Source organism: Pungitius pungitius, chromosome 14, assembly GCF_949316345.1.
Source record: "Pungitius pungitius chromosome 14, fPunPun2.1, whole genome shotgun sequence".
Lineage (NCBI taxonomy): Eukaryota > Metazoa > Chordata > Actinopteri > Perciformes > Gasterosteidae > Pungitius > Pungitius pungitius.
This window is the reverse complement of record NC_084913.1, coordinates 5,623,787-5,639,055: the sequence shown is the minus strand read 5'-3', so window position 1 is coordinate 5,639,055 and position 15,269 is coordinate 5,623,787. Positions and strand designations below refer to the sequence as shown.

The window sequence follows — 15,269 nt, the reverse complement described above, 5'->3', positions numbered from 1 at the left end:
GGCTTTTACGCCAACAAATTACCAGTAACAGGCACAGCAGCGTGTGTTTGGGTAGGAACATCTGCCAGAGGAGTGAGCAGGGGTGCAACTGCACATCCACCTGTAATATTCAACAGAGATTATTCTTGTGAATGGCAAAAAAGAATCATATTTAGTTATACACAGTGACAAGGACAGGTTAGTTTAACTATACATGCATCTATTGACCTACGCGGTAGGTCTATGTTTACCGAAAAACATGATGGCTACACCTGGAACTTCGCATTTAATGGCTTTTTCCCTACAAACAGCTGGATTTTACTTTACATTAATGAGGTCTAATGGCATTGCAAACGGTTGGTACATCTGGGCCAAATGCTAGAAAATACATATTATAATCTGTTAATTCCACATGCTGGACTCTGCCAAACAGAGCGGTGCCAAATTGAGACGAGGAGAGCGATAAAACTACCGAGGTTTGAGTGTAAAGTAAATTTATGGCCGAGCTAGGCCCCGGCTTGATGCAGGGGAAAATGAGCGAGGCGCTTCGGTCTCGCCGCACAGGTTAATCGAGTGCGTTCGGCGATGCCGGGCATGTGACAGAATGCTGAGGAGAGGGCTTTTCTTCATGCATTGGATGTGACTGTCCTTGGCACAGGGATTCTTCATCTGCCTCCAAAAATTTCCCCGAGCGCATTAGATGAATGAATTATGGTTCCAAATCAAAACGCTTGGCGGGCCTGAGGGGCGCTCGCGTTCTACGGTTCAACCCCCGAGTGAAACCCAAAGCCCAGAGGTCAGCCCGCCACCGAGCAATTATTAAATATTATTTACGTGGGGCACGTTTCTGACTCCATCTACCAACCCAGTGCTGGCGTAAGGATTAGTGGGCGATCCCACCAGTCACCGTGTTTAGTGCTTAGTGCTTAGCAAGAACAAATTGTTCCTAAACTCATATGTCTCAGATAAATTGGATTTTTTAGTCCTGAAAAGAGGGATTTAGTGGTTCTTGACAGAATTAAAAATCAGTGTGTGGACAGAGATTATCTCTCTCGACCCACATTATAATGAATGAACAGCGCCTCCTGGTGGCTGCAACAATAGTGCATCCAATTACCAATAATGTTGCGTTTATTAAAGATAATCCACTCAATAAAAAAAATTAAAAAACAGTGGAATTGCAATTGTATTTGTAATTGTATTTTTGACCAACGGAAATGGTGGGCTTTGAGTGATTGAGTAACATGCATTATGACTTCAGGTATTTCAGTATTTTAGCGTGGAGCTTTGATTCAGTTTAGGCACTTAATTTAGTAGAGTTAATACAAAAATGGTGACGATTACAGCAACTGAAGCCTGGATAGGGGTTAAGCTCCAAAAAGTAGCACTTTCCATAATGCAACTCAATTGCATCTTTTTAAATGTACACCAATCAAAGCAAATGATTTGAACTTAATGTGTCAAAACAAAAACAGCAGCAGCAAGCAGAGAAAAGTCCATTTGCAAGAAAAAATGTTTATTCCTTGTAAACCTCACAGAGCGAGAGCACAGCCAAAGTCAGACCTGGGGAGAAACAGAGCAGTGAAAACAAAAAAAAACAACAAAACACTTCTCTATACTGCCAACGACCAGTTGAGCAAACAACTGACTAAACCGTAAGTTTCACAACATTTTCTTAACCCCAGGAACCAAGGACAGCCTTCTGAGCGAGGAAAATAAAGCGTCTCCATTTACAGTCTGTGAAAACCACACACAAAAACAATGACCATCTCGGAGAATGATAAAACCACGTCAGACTTTAGCAATTTTCTCCCTGCAGGAAAATAACAACACCAGAAACAGGAGTAAGGAAACGCTGCTTTGGAAAACAGCCGCTTCCCCCGACAGTTGCAAATACTGTAACATTCACAAAAAGAAATGTGACTTTTTAGTCCCTTACTTTTAACTACAGTCTACTACAAACAGGGGACCGCTTTAACTACCCGCCGAACAGAAACTCTCATGGAGTGATAACCAAGTGGTTACTTGACAAACTCCTCACCCAATGTGTTTGCGGTACATTCTTGAACACTTTTTCCAGAGAAATGAGCTTTCCCAGTGTTGGCACACAAACTGAAGTGGAGGATTAAATTAAGTTTATTTTAATTTTTTTTCAAAATTGGCATTTGCGAAGCCTAGTTTACATTGCACAGTCCGTCTTTACATGTTTACCTTTCGGACTGCAAGTGTTTTCTACAGTGCAACTTTTAATGGGGAGATCAAAACAAATAAGAGGCGGGGGAGGGAGGGGGGGGGGGGGGGGGTGGAAGCCTGACCGATGGGATTTGAGGTTCAACAGGCGTCGAGATGAGCTTCTGCGGGGTGGACATGTAAACAGTAGACTCTGTGGTGGGCAAACATCAGGTCACCATACTGAACAGGCAAATAGAAGTACAATTAATTAGGTGCCATCTACTGTTTCCGTCAATGTGACTTACTTAAAGGGCGAAAGGGTCCCTTAAACACCATGGATCGCCCTCACCACCAGTCTGGAAGTTAGGAGGGAACACCGAAGGCAACTTTGTCCCACCTCACTGGGCGGAGCCAAATTCTCTGCCTCTACAGCTCAGCCAGATGTTTCGCCAGTAGTTCACAAGGGTCGGGCCGTACCTCATTACTCACGTGTCCTTAACTCAAGGCACTGTGATCATGGACACCGATGAAAGATGATGTAGAGTGCTGAGAAGCTGGTCCACCCGTGTACACACACACACACACACACACACACACACCCTTTTCTGTTACCGCACTCAAAACCTCACTTCAGGCCTGACTTTGGGGGCTGCTTGGCGGTTCAAATGATTTTAGGGCCTATGTTTCTTATAACACAATATATTTTCCAACTTGTTGCATTCAACACTTCCAGCCTGTTAAAACAACACTTGAATTTTAAAGAGTGAACAAATAGAACCACACAATGCACCTACAAATAAGGTATTTACGTCCTGTTCTCCGAAGCAGTGGGGAGCGGGGTTCATTCGGTGCCTTAGAAGATAAACGGCAACAGAACAGGGAGAGTCTGTGCCAACTTTGCACTACATTCCTCAGGTTGTGCAGATGCTGCCAGACTATCTGGGGAGAAGACCATCGGTCAAAGAAGTGGCGACACAAGTCAGGCCGTGCGACTGTGTGATTTTAAGGAGAACTCTGTTTTCCAAAAGGTTGAGGAGGCGAGACTTAACCTAAAAAAATAAATTAAAAAAAAGGAGGGATGAATCTATTCCCCAGGAACAAAGGGCGGGTAACTGGTGGCAGGCGGATGCATCGGTGGAGGGGAAAGGGACAGCAAACGTCCTTGAGATGAAGATACATAGCCGGTTCTGTGAGGTTTCACTAGACACTTAAGAGAAGGAAAAAAAAAAAAAAAAGCTGCGGCTTCTTAGTCGACATGTGATGTCCGTTCAAAGTTTTTTTTGTCTTTTGTTTTAACTACAACAAATACAGTCACAGAATACAACATCCTTCTGACCTGTCGAGGGGGGAGGGAAAAAAAACAACGCTCTCAGCTGCAGGCCTGCAGTGCCGAGCGGCCCTGCTGGTGGGGGGGGGGGGGGGATAAAAGAGGATTGGAGGATGGAGGGACAAAGCGCTCACTTTTTGAGCGGCTGGTAAACGGAGGCGTTGGGGTCCAGGCCGGAGGGATTGGTGTCCATGAACTTGGAGGAGTAGTGGGGGGCCACGGGGCCCATGCTGCTGCTGTCGGCCGTGTAGGAGATGCTGGGCATGACGGCCATCACTTCTGCTATCTTCTGCTTCAGATCTTTTATCTCCTGGTCCTTCTGCAGGGTCTGACCTGCAGCAAAAAAAATGGACAGCGACAAGGTGGGTGAGGGTTCACTCTCGGGATCAGGCCGCGTTCTCAGAGCACCCGAGTACCTTGTGCAATCTCGAGCTGCCTCTTGGCGTCTCCCAGCGCAGAGAAGAGGTCCAGTTTGATCCTGGTCTCTGCACTCAGACTGTTCTCCAGGTGCTGCGTCTTGTCCTGCATGGCTGACAGCGCCGACATCAGCACCTCTGTGTCTTTTTCATTCTCCTTGTATTTATGAAGCTCCTGAGAGGTGAAGGAGAACGGATACAGTTAGGGCCATGACAGGAGGGGACGCTCTCTGATTGGATGCTTTAGTAAAATATCATTCCTCAAAACAGCTTCGAATGAATGTTTCTTACACCTTACCTGAACTTTCAGTTCAAGCTCTCTGATCTGGTCCTCCTTTAGCTTGATGTCCAAAGTTAACTTCTTACACTCCGTTTCTAATTCGCTGATTCGCCGCCGCAGCGTGTCTGTGCACTCCCCTCTAAAAAAAACAAAACCATGGATCCGTTATAATAACAGATCATAACTTGTCACGCCAGAGGTTAAAAAGCGTGTCGGATGAGCGCCCACCTGGATGCTGCTGCTAGTGCTACTGCTCTGGCGGCCGTGGCCTCCTCGAGCTTCTTTCTCTTCTTCTCGTCTGCGAGCTGTTTCTCGGCGGTGCCTCGAGCCTCCTGCTCCGCTTTGAGCCTCTTCTCCAGCTGGCCCACCGCCTGTTTGTCCTTTTGCTTTGCCTGCACAGCATTATGGAGCCTGCAAGTGCACGGAACAAAGAGGTTCAGTATTTATTCAACACGCCCATACAGGTTGTTTATTGTTTGTACTTATTAAACTGCTATTGCCTTAACTCGTTTGTGAAGGTATTTCAATGCAACATTTTAACCTCCCTCCCTCCCTCCCTCTCCATTCACGCTCAGTTATGAGTGATCCAAAGTCAAAAAGGGAACAATGCCGTGACTCACTTGTTCTGCAGCAGCTCGTTCTCCTGCCGCAGTTGGCCCAGCTCCGTGCGGACGGTGCGCTCGGCGCTGCCCAGCGAGCCGATCTGACTGCGCAGGTCCTGTTCGACCTGCCGGCTGGCCTGCAGGTCGGCCTTCAACTTTTTAACATCCTGCTCCAATCTGTCCCAAGGTGGTGGAAGAATGAACGGATGATTTGATGTTTTGTTTAATACGCATGTAGGGGGCTGTGGATCCATACATCCAGATATTGGGGCCTAAAAGTCCAACCGTGGGTTATACACATGTGGTCATATTCAATCTATATAGACAAATGAAATAACCATCAACACTACACATTCACTTTATGCTTTTAAATGTTGCAAAATGGGTAAAGGAAGCTTCATTTCGATGTCCTACTCAGAAGACAGAATGTCATCATTCCTTGAACATGATGCGTTATTAAATCCACGTTGTAATTCAGAATGGGTGAAGATTCAAGAAACCTTTTTGAAGGATTAATTAATGCGAGGCAAGCTGCTACACTCCATAAAACAGCAGGATTTACCAAGTTCTGTGAGTGAGGAATGAACTCAACAATACTTCAAAAACAAAGGCGACTGAACAGTTTCAGCCAGAGCAAAGCAGCTAGCGGTGGAAAAACAAACAAACTAGCCACAAAATGACTGCTACGAGATGAAAGACTTTGAACTTTAGTATTCCCCTTTGCGCTGGAGATGAGGTTTTCAAAACCCAGTTCAGATAAGAGCCAGAGTGACGCTCCTCTGTGGACCAGAGATATTGTACTCAATACCACAGGGGTTTAGGACACTACGAAACACCACAAGCAACCATGGAAAAGGTCAGCTGCGATGCAGGCAGTACTTTCCTGATGCGGTGCTCCTCAGTTGTGAAATTTGTGTCACTTTACGAAATTAAATTATGCTTTGCTTGAAGTGCGCAAACCGCTGCTGCAGCACACGAGGGGTGGGTCCCCCCCGAGCCATAGTCTAGTGACGGATGAGCGAGAGCGTCTTACCTGACAAGTGCTTCCGGCTTGCTCAGCTGGTTGTTGGGGATGCAGTTGTCCGTGGGATCCCGGTGGGGGCCGCCCGTCGTCCCTTTACCCGCCGCCAGCTTGTGCTTCTTCTCGTTCTTCCCCGAGGAAGAGGACGTCGCGGAGGAGGAGGAGGAGGCGGAGGGCACGCTGCCGTTGGTGGCGCTGTGGCCGCGCGGCGAGGAGTTGGGCGCCGCGGCGTTGCTGCTGCCGTTTTTGTAGTTTTTTGAGGAGGACGAGGAGGAGGAGGAGCAAGAGGAATTGTTGTCCTCTTTAAGCAACAGGTTCTCTGTGCTGCCCAGCTCTGTGGTCAGTCTCTTGTTGTTTATATGGTTCTCCATGTACTCCATCTCTTGGAGTTTAGAGTCCACCGATGATGGCAGGATGCTGTTGCTATTGTGCTGCTTTTTTGCCTCCCCGCCGCCTCCCTTTCCCTCTTTCCCTTTTTCCCTATACTCCAACTCCGGCAGTGATGCCGATGTCTTTTTATTGGCTGGGGCGCCATTCTGTGACACAGGAGGGGTGTCTACTTCAGATATTCCTTTAGCTGCTGCTGCTGCTGCTGCTGTATGAATAAAGGGGGGAAGTGAAGGGGATATATTTTATTCATGAATCTTGAGTTGGTGAAGTGCTACTTGTGTGAAACGACACAAAAAAAAAAACATGGTTACGTTGCATTCCCAGGTACTGTTTTTGTGTTTCTATTTCTTTTGCCGGCTGCAATTTTGACTAATCTTCTCCTGCTTGTTGCTCTGCAAGCTACATTCAAATCTTTGAGTCATCCCACCCAATGAGCAGAGCCTCTTTATCATTATGTGCACGGTGTGTTTGCTTAAACTGTCAGCCAGGAACACCTTCAACCACCAACTTTGGCTAGGGAGTGAAATGCTGCCAATGTCACGAAACAACCTCGCACTCGATTGAAAGCCTGGTTGTGATTTAAAAAGGATAATACCATTTCAAGAATTCATGTTACATGAAAATCCACTAAATGACTCATATCTTACAGAATACAGCGAATGAGAAACAGTGAGGTGACAAGATAACACTATATGCCTACTGTGAAAATGTATAATTAAACAAATGATGGGATTTGATTTGTTCAGTCAATGCAGATGGTGTCTCATAAATCCTGACATGCACACATGCATGCGCATGTATCTCACCGTCTTCTGCTTCTCGCTCTTGCCTCTGCTGCTCTGGAGGCAGGGCCTGCTGCAGAAGCTGCATGTAAAACTCATTTTCCTTCTGGACCTCCTTCTGCTTCCGAAGGCGCATCTTATAGCTCACGTAGCTCTTGAAGCCGAAGCCCAGCGTGACCACTGGGTAGCCAATGCTGCAGAGGGACACAATAAGTACACTTTATAGTCTGTTCACAGATCCAAAGAAATACAGATTCTATCAACACATACACAAAATTGACTTAAGTTAATCATTTTGAATTCTTCTTCACCAGCCGAGAACGCTGGTCTCATCTTTTCTTTTCACTTTGTGTGTCTGTGTCATCCTGATAATTTCAGGTCTTTGAGACACTTAAGCAGGAAGGACCACAGCCCTCTGGAGTGTGTCACCAGGTGTTTACCTTTCTGTTATCACAGCAATACGTCACAACTGAGCAAAATGCAGTCTCAGAACTTTACAGGTGTGTAGTTGAAAACAAAACGCAGGCCGAGTCCACAGGTGGTTGCAGCCAGGCCACGGCACAGCAAAAGTGTGTTTGTCAAAGTCACACATCCCAAAGTTTCAACTTGTTCATAAACAAATATTTAAGTGTATTTATTCTTCAAAACATGTATAGAAACCGATCTCCCTTAATGTATTGTGAAAAGGACCAAATGGGGGAAAAGGAGAAGCATTAGGCCCACCACAAAACCAATCATGAAAGTTGGTCGACACATTATTCCTCTCCACTCCGCTGAGAAGGCAGCGTTCCAACGAGTTAAAGCAGAACGGCGGCTCACCAGTGTGCAGCAAAAGGACGACACAAGTCCACGTGGAAATTCTTCAGGTCTTTGAATCGGATGGCCGCCTCTATGTACACAAAGAGTATCCACAGGGACACGGTGGGGAGACAGACACCTCTCTCTGAAAGACAAGTAGAGGACAAAGAAGTTATAATTTGGCATTGAGCATCACTTTGAGTAGTACCTGACTCATGTGCGCTGGAATGTGCACCAAAAACGGTTTAGTTATTCTTTCATAAGATGTTGCTTACATTTTTATTTATTTTTATATTCAGGAAAAGTTATTTAATATCTGTCTGTATTATAACAACACAAATAAATAAATTCATAATTATGGGCACTGCAGAAAATGTATCCACATATGCTACAGTAAAACAAAGATTGTACTTGGCGAGACGAGTGTTAGAAGATTATTGCTTTGTTCTAAACCGTTAAAGCTCACGAGTAAAGTTGGAAGCTCAGAAAGTGATCAGAAGGCGCTCTGTGTTGCTCCCTCCCCCAACTGGCACGAGGATTTCCATCTGACAACCGGCCTTCGGTCAACGCGGGGGATACCGCTAAATCAAACTGACAACTAATCCGCAGAGTGCAGCTCACTTACACACCGTGCAAAATTCCAAGTGACGATGCCATTTGTAAATAACATCACAATGTGCATGGTAAAAAGCATAACTCTTTTCCCACCAGAGAACTATGGGGAAGACCAAAACCAAAGCGAGCGAGTTCTAAGAATGTGTGTGCTCTGTGACTTGAAAGCTTCTCTTGTAAATACACAGACGGCTTCTTCTTTCACTATTATTAAGCAGAACTAATGTACAAATAAATGTTACACAGCACGTGTTCATAATGATAAATAACAAGACACCATGCATTAGAGGGCCTTACCTGTGTGCCAAACATACTGCACCCATACATAAGTACTGGCAGCAAAGAACAGCCATTGCACTGGGATGAATAGGAGGCAAATGATGTCCGACGTAAACGCCACACACACAAAGAATACTGAGAAAGCCTGTGGGAGAGATGAGACGAGGTTATAGTAACGATAAAACAGCAAAATATGGAAACATGCCGGTTGTTGCTTGTACCCTTTAATAGTTCATGCTTGAAAACTAAAACACTGCAGTCATAGAAAAGGAAATGTTTCCAGGCTAACAAGCCTTAATATGTTATTTGGCTACCAAGTTGTAATACATTATAATAGGAGTGATGAATAAACCCATCGTAGAATTATAACACCATGAAAGGTAATGTGAATATTACATTTGTTTTTGTCCCTTTCAGCCTTACTGTGAGATACAGACCAACAAACACACACGTACACAATGCATTTCAATGAGAACAAGTTGTACAGCATCAATAATGGATCCACGGCAAAGGTAAACTATGATAGATAGATTTGATAGATAACATTAGCATACAAAATGTAGATAACAGGATTGCCAATAACCTGCAAGCCTGATACATGCAGGATTATTTTGTTTAATTGGGTAAGAAATCCCATTTTCACATGTGTCAAGGTAATTACTGATCCATAATGCTACAGTAATACAATATTTACATTTAGGTCGAAGTTTTTTTTACAAATAATGCACTGAAACAAATTGTGTAGTGTTAGAGATACATTTCTGGTTTGTGTGTCTGCATTTAAAAAATATATATATATATATATATATTTGTGGCAATTGACCACAAGTGGCTAGACTTCCCTTTTGGGTTAAGCTTGAAGTTCAGATCTTATTACACTGCTACAACTGCAACAATGACTTGGATTCTTAACTTCCCATATAATGCAGTGACTGTGTTGTCAGCACTATGGTGCCAAGCATTTAAGTCCTCAATTATGGCATACTAACTTGATTTAGTGCCACATCTAAAAGTTGAGAGGTTAACTTAGAAAGAACACGAAAAAGTGGTTATGAGGTTTCTTCGCCTATATGAAATCATTATAAATATACGGACAAAGCCACTCACCAGCCCCTGGTATCTGAAGGAGTCGTATACACTCCGGATGAAGAGCCAGAATGGCCACAAGTACTCAAACCTGAACTCCAGAACAAAGTCTGCCAGTAGCACCAGTGCCCACACTACCAGGAACTTCAGGTACAGGAAGGTACTGAAAATGTAAAAAAAAAAAACACATTGCATGACACAAACTTATTAGGAACACAAATACACTACAACGTTGAAGGGTGTACTTTTTACTCGTGTGGCTGTTTGTGTTCACAAAAATCCTATTTGTCATATTTAGCCAATGTAACAGTCAATATGTGGCAAATCAACGATAAATACATCAGTCTGCTTTATTTTAAGTGTGTATGTGTGTGTATGTGTGTGTGTGTGTGTGTGTGGGGGCGGGGGTCAAGTGAGGGTTCCATGTCTTGCACCTGTTGCTGCTGTTCGACAGATGACACGCCGGAGTGCATTGCACTTATTATGAGTGGCTGATGTTTTCAAATCTAACTGCATATACACAGAACAAGTGCGTACAAATTTAAGAGACGTTCTGGAAGAGGTCCATTATTTGAGGTGCTCTTCTCTGATGATGCTTTGAACATTTGGCAACTGTGCCATGCTGATTACAAGCATTCACTTTTCTCACGAGCTATGGGTATTAATCTATTCACAGGATGGGTAGATTTATTGCTGGTTATTTTCTATTGTTACAATTAAGATTTGATATAATGCACACATCTTATCACAGTTATCATTTCTTGCTGTACACGGTAGTGGTGTTCTGTGATGTCAAAGCATAACCTGGCTGCTTCTCAATAACTCAAGAACTGCCCCAATCACGTCCATTGAATTTAGGTGACTTTAAAGTTTGGCCTGTCGGATACCAAGGAAGCCCCTTAGTGCTAACATGTTCGTAACCTGTCAGCTTGTGGCTGTAAAAGGACAACTAAGCAACTCCCAAGTTGTCTGAATAGTGAAACACGACTTCTTCATAAAGTCAGACAAATTGCCTGCAGTTCAACGCATGCTGACACTTGACGTGAGCATATATATCACGCTCTACTTACTGGATAAGTAAAGTGCAGGAGGTGAGGTTAAGTCAGATTCAATAAGACCAAGCTGGTGTTGCGCGCTAGCTAACACAAGTGACCCTAGTTAGCCGACAGGGAACGTGCTAATTTTGACAATGCTAGCAGATGACAGGTGACGTGGGCAAACGGGAGATAGCCGGGGTTGTTTAAGAAGTCAAAGAAACACCTTATTTCTAAACGGGGAACATTGCCAGTGAAAGACACCTTGCGACATGGACCAGAACAGGCTGTTTTGGGGCCTAGCGCTACGACTAGCTCAACAGCTACAGTTAACTGCCTATGTACAACGAAAACATACCGCTAGCATACTCTATGCTACCACCAGAAGCTAGCATGGCTAATGCGCTAACGTTAGCCGGGGTCGGCAGTCCAATTGGTGTCGGTAGTAACGTTAGGAAGCTTCACATTGCGCGGCTATCAAGCGGCGAGCATTCCCATTCATTGGCCCCGTCATTGTCGCGAGGAGGAGCCCTCCGTCCGGATCATTAGAAGTTACCTGCCGTAAATACCCTCAGTGATTCGGTTCCGTTTTAACGGCCGTCGGAGTTTGCTGCAGTCCGCATTGCGCCGCTTCATCCTCCTCCCCTTGGCTTTGGCCTTCGAGTAACCACTGTAATCTTATCCAGTTTTCTTGTGTATACGGACAAATATAATAAATGAAGTGCCTGTGGTATATGTCGCTGTTATTATTTGCCCCCCCACTGGAAACAAAGAAATAAATAAAGGACTCAATTCGGGAACCTCCTCTTTTGCTGTTAGCGCAGACTCGATATGCCCAGACCGCGCTGTGTTTTACGCACGTCCAGTTGTCTGACGGCTGGTATGTCCAATCACTTCTATCCGCCGAGGGCTGTCTCTTTGACGGATACAGAGACGAGCCATTGGCGTCGCACCGCGGCTGGTCGCTCAGTATTTCTCACCCACAACACGGGAGGCTGTGAGCAGCGATGCAGGGGATTGGAAAGCCTCCCCTTTGAACCAATCACATTCGCGCGGACCAAACGGGCATCGCTGATTGTCCAATGAGATGATCACGGAGGCGGGTTGTTTTCCAGGAGGGTCTTGTCTATGATTTATTATATGTATTAAAAAAAATTGCAGTCTTTGGGACAAAACTATATTTGTAGGTGGCAAACACACACAAAAAAACTTATTTATTTATAAGATATAATATGCCCAAAACGGAATTGACCTTAAATAGTGGTTGTCACAAAAATACAAATATAGTTGACAATTTTTTTTTGAGCGTCTGTCATCGCACTTCCTGTTGTGCATTTTATTGGGGTGTAGATCAGCCAATTAATACTATTTTTCTGGATGTTGTCTACATATAATTTTATATAGTTAATGCTGTATTTTATTATGCGTCAGATCTGGACGGAAACCATTTGAAAAGTTGCTACAAAAAATGACTGCAATTAAACTTTCAGCTATTTTTCATGAACTCGAATAATTTCTTTCAACGGACTCCGTCAAACTGGCTATAATTGACCAAAATATCACTCTTGAACCAGGCGATTATGCTTGATATCAGGCACGAGCTTGTCACTCAGGAAAGAGTCGGTGCAAAGCAGCTGATAAAGGGTGGCGCCCTGCTCAAAGTGCCCGCGGCTCTCCTTGCAGCAGTTTGGGGGAGAAGCGCGCAGGGAACGTCCCCGATGGCTCCTCAGTACGCACCGAGTCTGCGGTCCTGTCTGGCACCGTTGCTGCTTTTCCTGCAGACAGGCTTCGTGGTCATATTTGCCTTCTACGTTGAGATCGGAGGCGATATAGAAGCAGACGGGACTACCTTCAGCAGCTTTTACCCAGGTAGGCCTGAGCAGTGAGTTTGGATGTGGGGGGGGGGGGTCAGGTACGTGAGATGATGGGGGTCGAAAGGTAATCGCTCAACGAAACATTTTGAAGGTGTGTGGTTTATTAAAAAAGCCAAACCTTTCTAGGATCTATGAGTTTGGGGAGGGGTGGCAGTTATTAGGCACTTATCAAATCAAGCAGCTGCTGCTTCTTTGGGTTATTTCCAAAGCAAAAGTCACTATTTTCAAAACTGTATTGTGGCTTAAGTTCCTGAGTCTTTTCTATTTTTCAAAACCTACGCCATTCATTTCCTTTTGTTTTTTTCAGAGTTCCAGGATGTGAACGTGATGGTGATTCTAGGCTTTGGCTTCATGTGCACTTTTCTAGTGCGGTATAGTTACAGTGCCACTGGATTCAACCTCCTCGTGGCTATCATGGCCAGCCAATGGGCCATCATACTCAGAGGAATGGAGTCCTGGTATTACACAGGGAAGATCAGGGCAGATTTGAGAAGGCATGTCACCGTCATTTTAAAATCACCACTACAGCTTGCATGGCAAAATGAAATGTCACCTGTAACTGAACAGAGATGTATCCAACATTGATGAAATTGACAAAATACTGTTAATTTAACATCAAGATTTCATAAGTTGAAGGTAAATATTTGTATGTAGCCTGGTGGTTGCTGAGATGTGCGCGGCCTCTGCACTCATCTCAATTGGAGCTGTGCTTGGGAAGACCAACCCTGTCCACCTGGTCCTCATCGGCCTGCTGGAGGTGTCAGGGTTCATCCTGAACGAGTGGCTCCTCCAGGTTCTGCTGAAGGTGAGCGACTTTTGTTCCCGTGTGTCACCTTTGAATCGGTAACGGAAGTTCCCTTTGTACACAATGCAGTATAGAAATGTACCGATGAGGGTGTTTTCTGAATCCAGGCGCCGGCGGATAACAGCATCATGCTGCTTCACGTCTTCGGGGCCTTCTTTGGGCTCACGCTGACCTGGATCCTGTTTCGGAAAGGCTCCCTCCAGCCTTTTGAAAAGGAGAAGTTTGACCGCCAAACAGGATTATTCTCCATGTTGGGTAAGGCGTCTGCCATGTTTTTTCAACCAGGGCAGCAAGTAGAATTGTTCAACTGGAGATTTATGTCCAAATAATTGGTAACAACACACCTTGTCAGAATCTAATGCTCTCTGTCCTCCAGGCTCTCTGTTTCTCTGGATGTTTTGGCCCAGTTTTAATTCGGTCCTCGTGGACAATCACTCACAGAGGAGGCTGTGGGCCGTGTGCAGCACCTACCTGGCCCTGGCTGTCAGCGCCGTGACAGCAGCCGCTATGTCTGTGCTCTGCAGCCCCAAGGGAAAGCTCAACCTGGTATTGCCTAAAACTTTATATGCAAACACAACATTGTTCTCTTCCATCTACAGAGTCACTGACGGCAGAAGCGAGCGTTTATCTGTTTAACGACCACAGGACTTAATCAATTCTAATCCATCAATGGGCCTTTTACCAAAAAGATCTCCTCTACAATGGGGCGTTTATCTCTTTCTCTCAGATCTGTATGCAGTCTTGCATCCTCGCGGGTGGCGTTGCTGTTGGGGTTTCCATGTCAGCGGTTCGTCAGCCGTGGGAAGCCATGACCATCGGCTTCGCTGCCGCCATCGTATCCACCGCTGGATGGCGGCATCTCAAGGTGACGACCCCCCCCCCCGAAGCAACCACTTAAATCATCTGCTCATCGCGGCTCATCACAAGAGCTTTTTTTTTCTTCTCCCCCCCAGACGCACATGCTGCTTGCGTTCGAGTGCCACGACACCTGCGCTGTCCTGAGCACACACGGACTCCCCGGTCTGCTGGGATGGCTGGCGCATCTCCTGCTGCAGATAAAGGCCTGCGATGATCACGCTACGTAAGAACGCTGCTGTTGTCGCAGCGCACACAAAAGGTGCCACACTCTGGGTAATTGATCCTTCTTGTTTTGTAGGGCCATCACGTTTGCTGTGTTTCACATTTGTACTCTCTTCATCACCATCACTGTGAGTCTGTCCATGGGAGTCCTTACAGGTGAGTCTTCTTTCTGGTAGGGTTTGCGTAATTAACGGTCGGGCACAATCAAACTAGAAGACAGAAGGTCCATTCTTAATTATTCAGTCGCAACAGAATGCCATCAGTGACAGATGTCCCACTTTAGGTTTGCCATTTGTAAGCTTTTCCTGATTATTTTTATGTCAATGTATAAAGGATTCCTACTCAAATGGAACTTCTGGAGACCTCCTCAAGACAAGAAATGTTTTGATGACCAGGCTTTCTGGGAGGTAGGCACTCATTGCTTTTATCCTTTTTTAAAACCAATACCGAGCAGAATATGATTTTATATCCAATGTTTCAATGGTATCGTTATCAGGAATGATACTAAACAGTAATGGAGAGGATTGCAGTTACGATTAAAATAGCATTGTCCAAATCTTTTCATGTTTTGCAGTTTCCCCATCTTGCCGTAAGAAAGTAAGAAAACGGAGCAAGAAGTGAACCAAGTAGAATATTGGAGGAACACATATCAATGTACATATTTTATACAGTTTCTTACTTTCTTAAAAAGTAGATGTTAAATATTTGATTGGTGAAAAAGACAAATTAAAT

The 15,269-nt window shown here is 44.9% G+C and overlaps 2 protein-coding genes across 5 annotated transcripts; one reads left to right on the top strand and one right to left on the bottom strand.

Annotated features, from left to right (window-relative positions):
* Positions 1-3,206: 3,206 nt before the first annotated feature.
* On the bottom strand, positions 3,207-11,688 carry maco1b (macoilin 1b). 4 transcript variants are annotated; one of them, XM_062557307.1, is made up of 11 exons: positions 11,335-11,688; positions 9,766-9,907; positions 8,677-8,803; positions 7,789-7,912; positions 6,994-7,163; positions 5,810-6,395; positions 4,795-4,953; positions 4,403-4,585; positions 4,193-4,313; positions 3,895-4,069; positions 3,207-3,811 (listed from the first exon to the last, which is right to left on the bottom strand). In XM_062557307.1, exons 1-11 carry the CDS (start codon positions 11,412-11,414, stop codon positions 3,609-3,611), a joined length of 2,070 nt encoding a protein of 689 aa, XP_062413291.1. In that variant the 5' UTR covers positions 11,415-11,688; the 3' UTR covers positions 3,207-3,608. The 4 variants fall into 4 exon arrangements, with proteins under 4 accessions (XP_062413291.1, XP_037342812.2, XP_037342814.2 ...); XM_037486915.2 differs by having other exon boundaries at positions 5,810-6,389; XM_037486917.2 differs by having other exon boundaries at positions 5,810-6,386.
* A 691-nt stretch (positions 11,689-12,379) lies between these two features.
* On the top strand, positions 12,380-15,250 carry rhd (Rh blood group, D antigen). The gene is made up of 10 exons (XM_037485670.2): positions 12,380-12,647; positions 12,960-13,146; positions 13,307-13,457; positions 13,565-13,712; positions 13,834-14,003; positions 14,185-14,322; positions 14,411-14,538; positions 14,614-14,693; positions 14,871-14,944; positions 15,112-15,250. Exons 1-10 carry the CDS (start codon positions 12,497-12,499, stop codon positions 15,136-15,138), a joined length of 1,254 nt encoding a protein of 417 aa, XP_037341567.2. The 5' UTR covers positions 12,380-12,496; the 3' UTR covers positions 15,139-15,250.
* Positions 15,251-15,269: the final 19 nt, after the last annotated feature.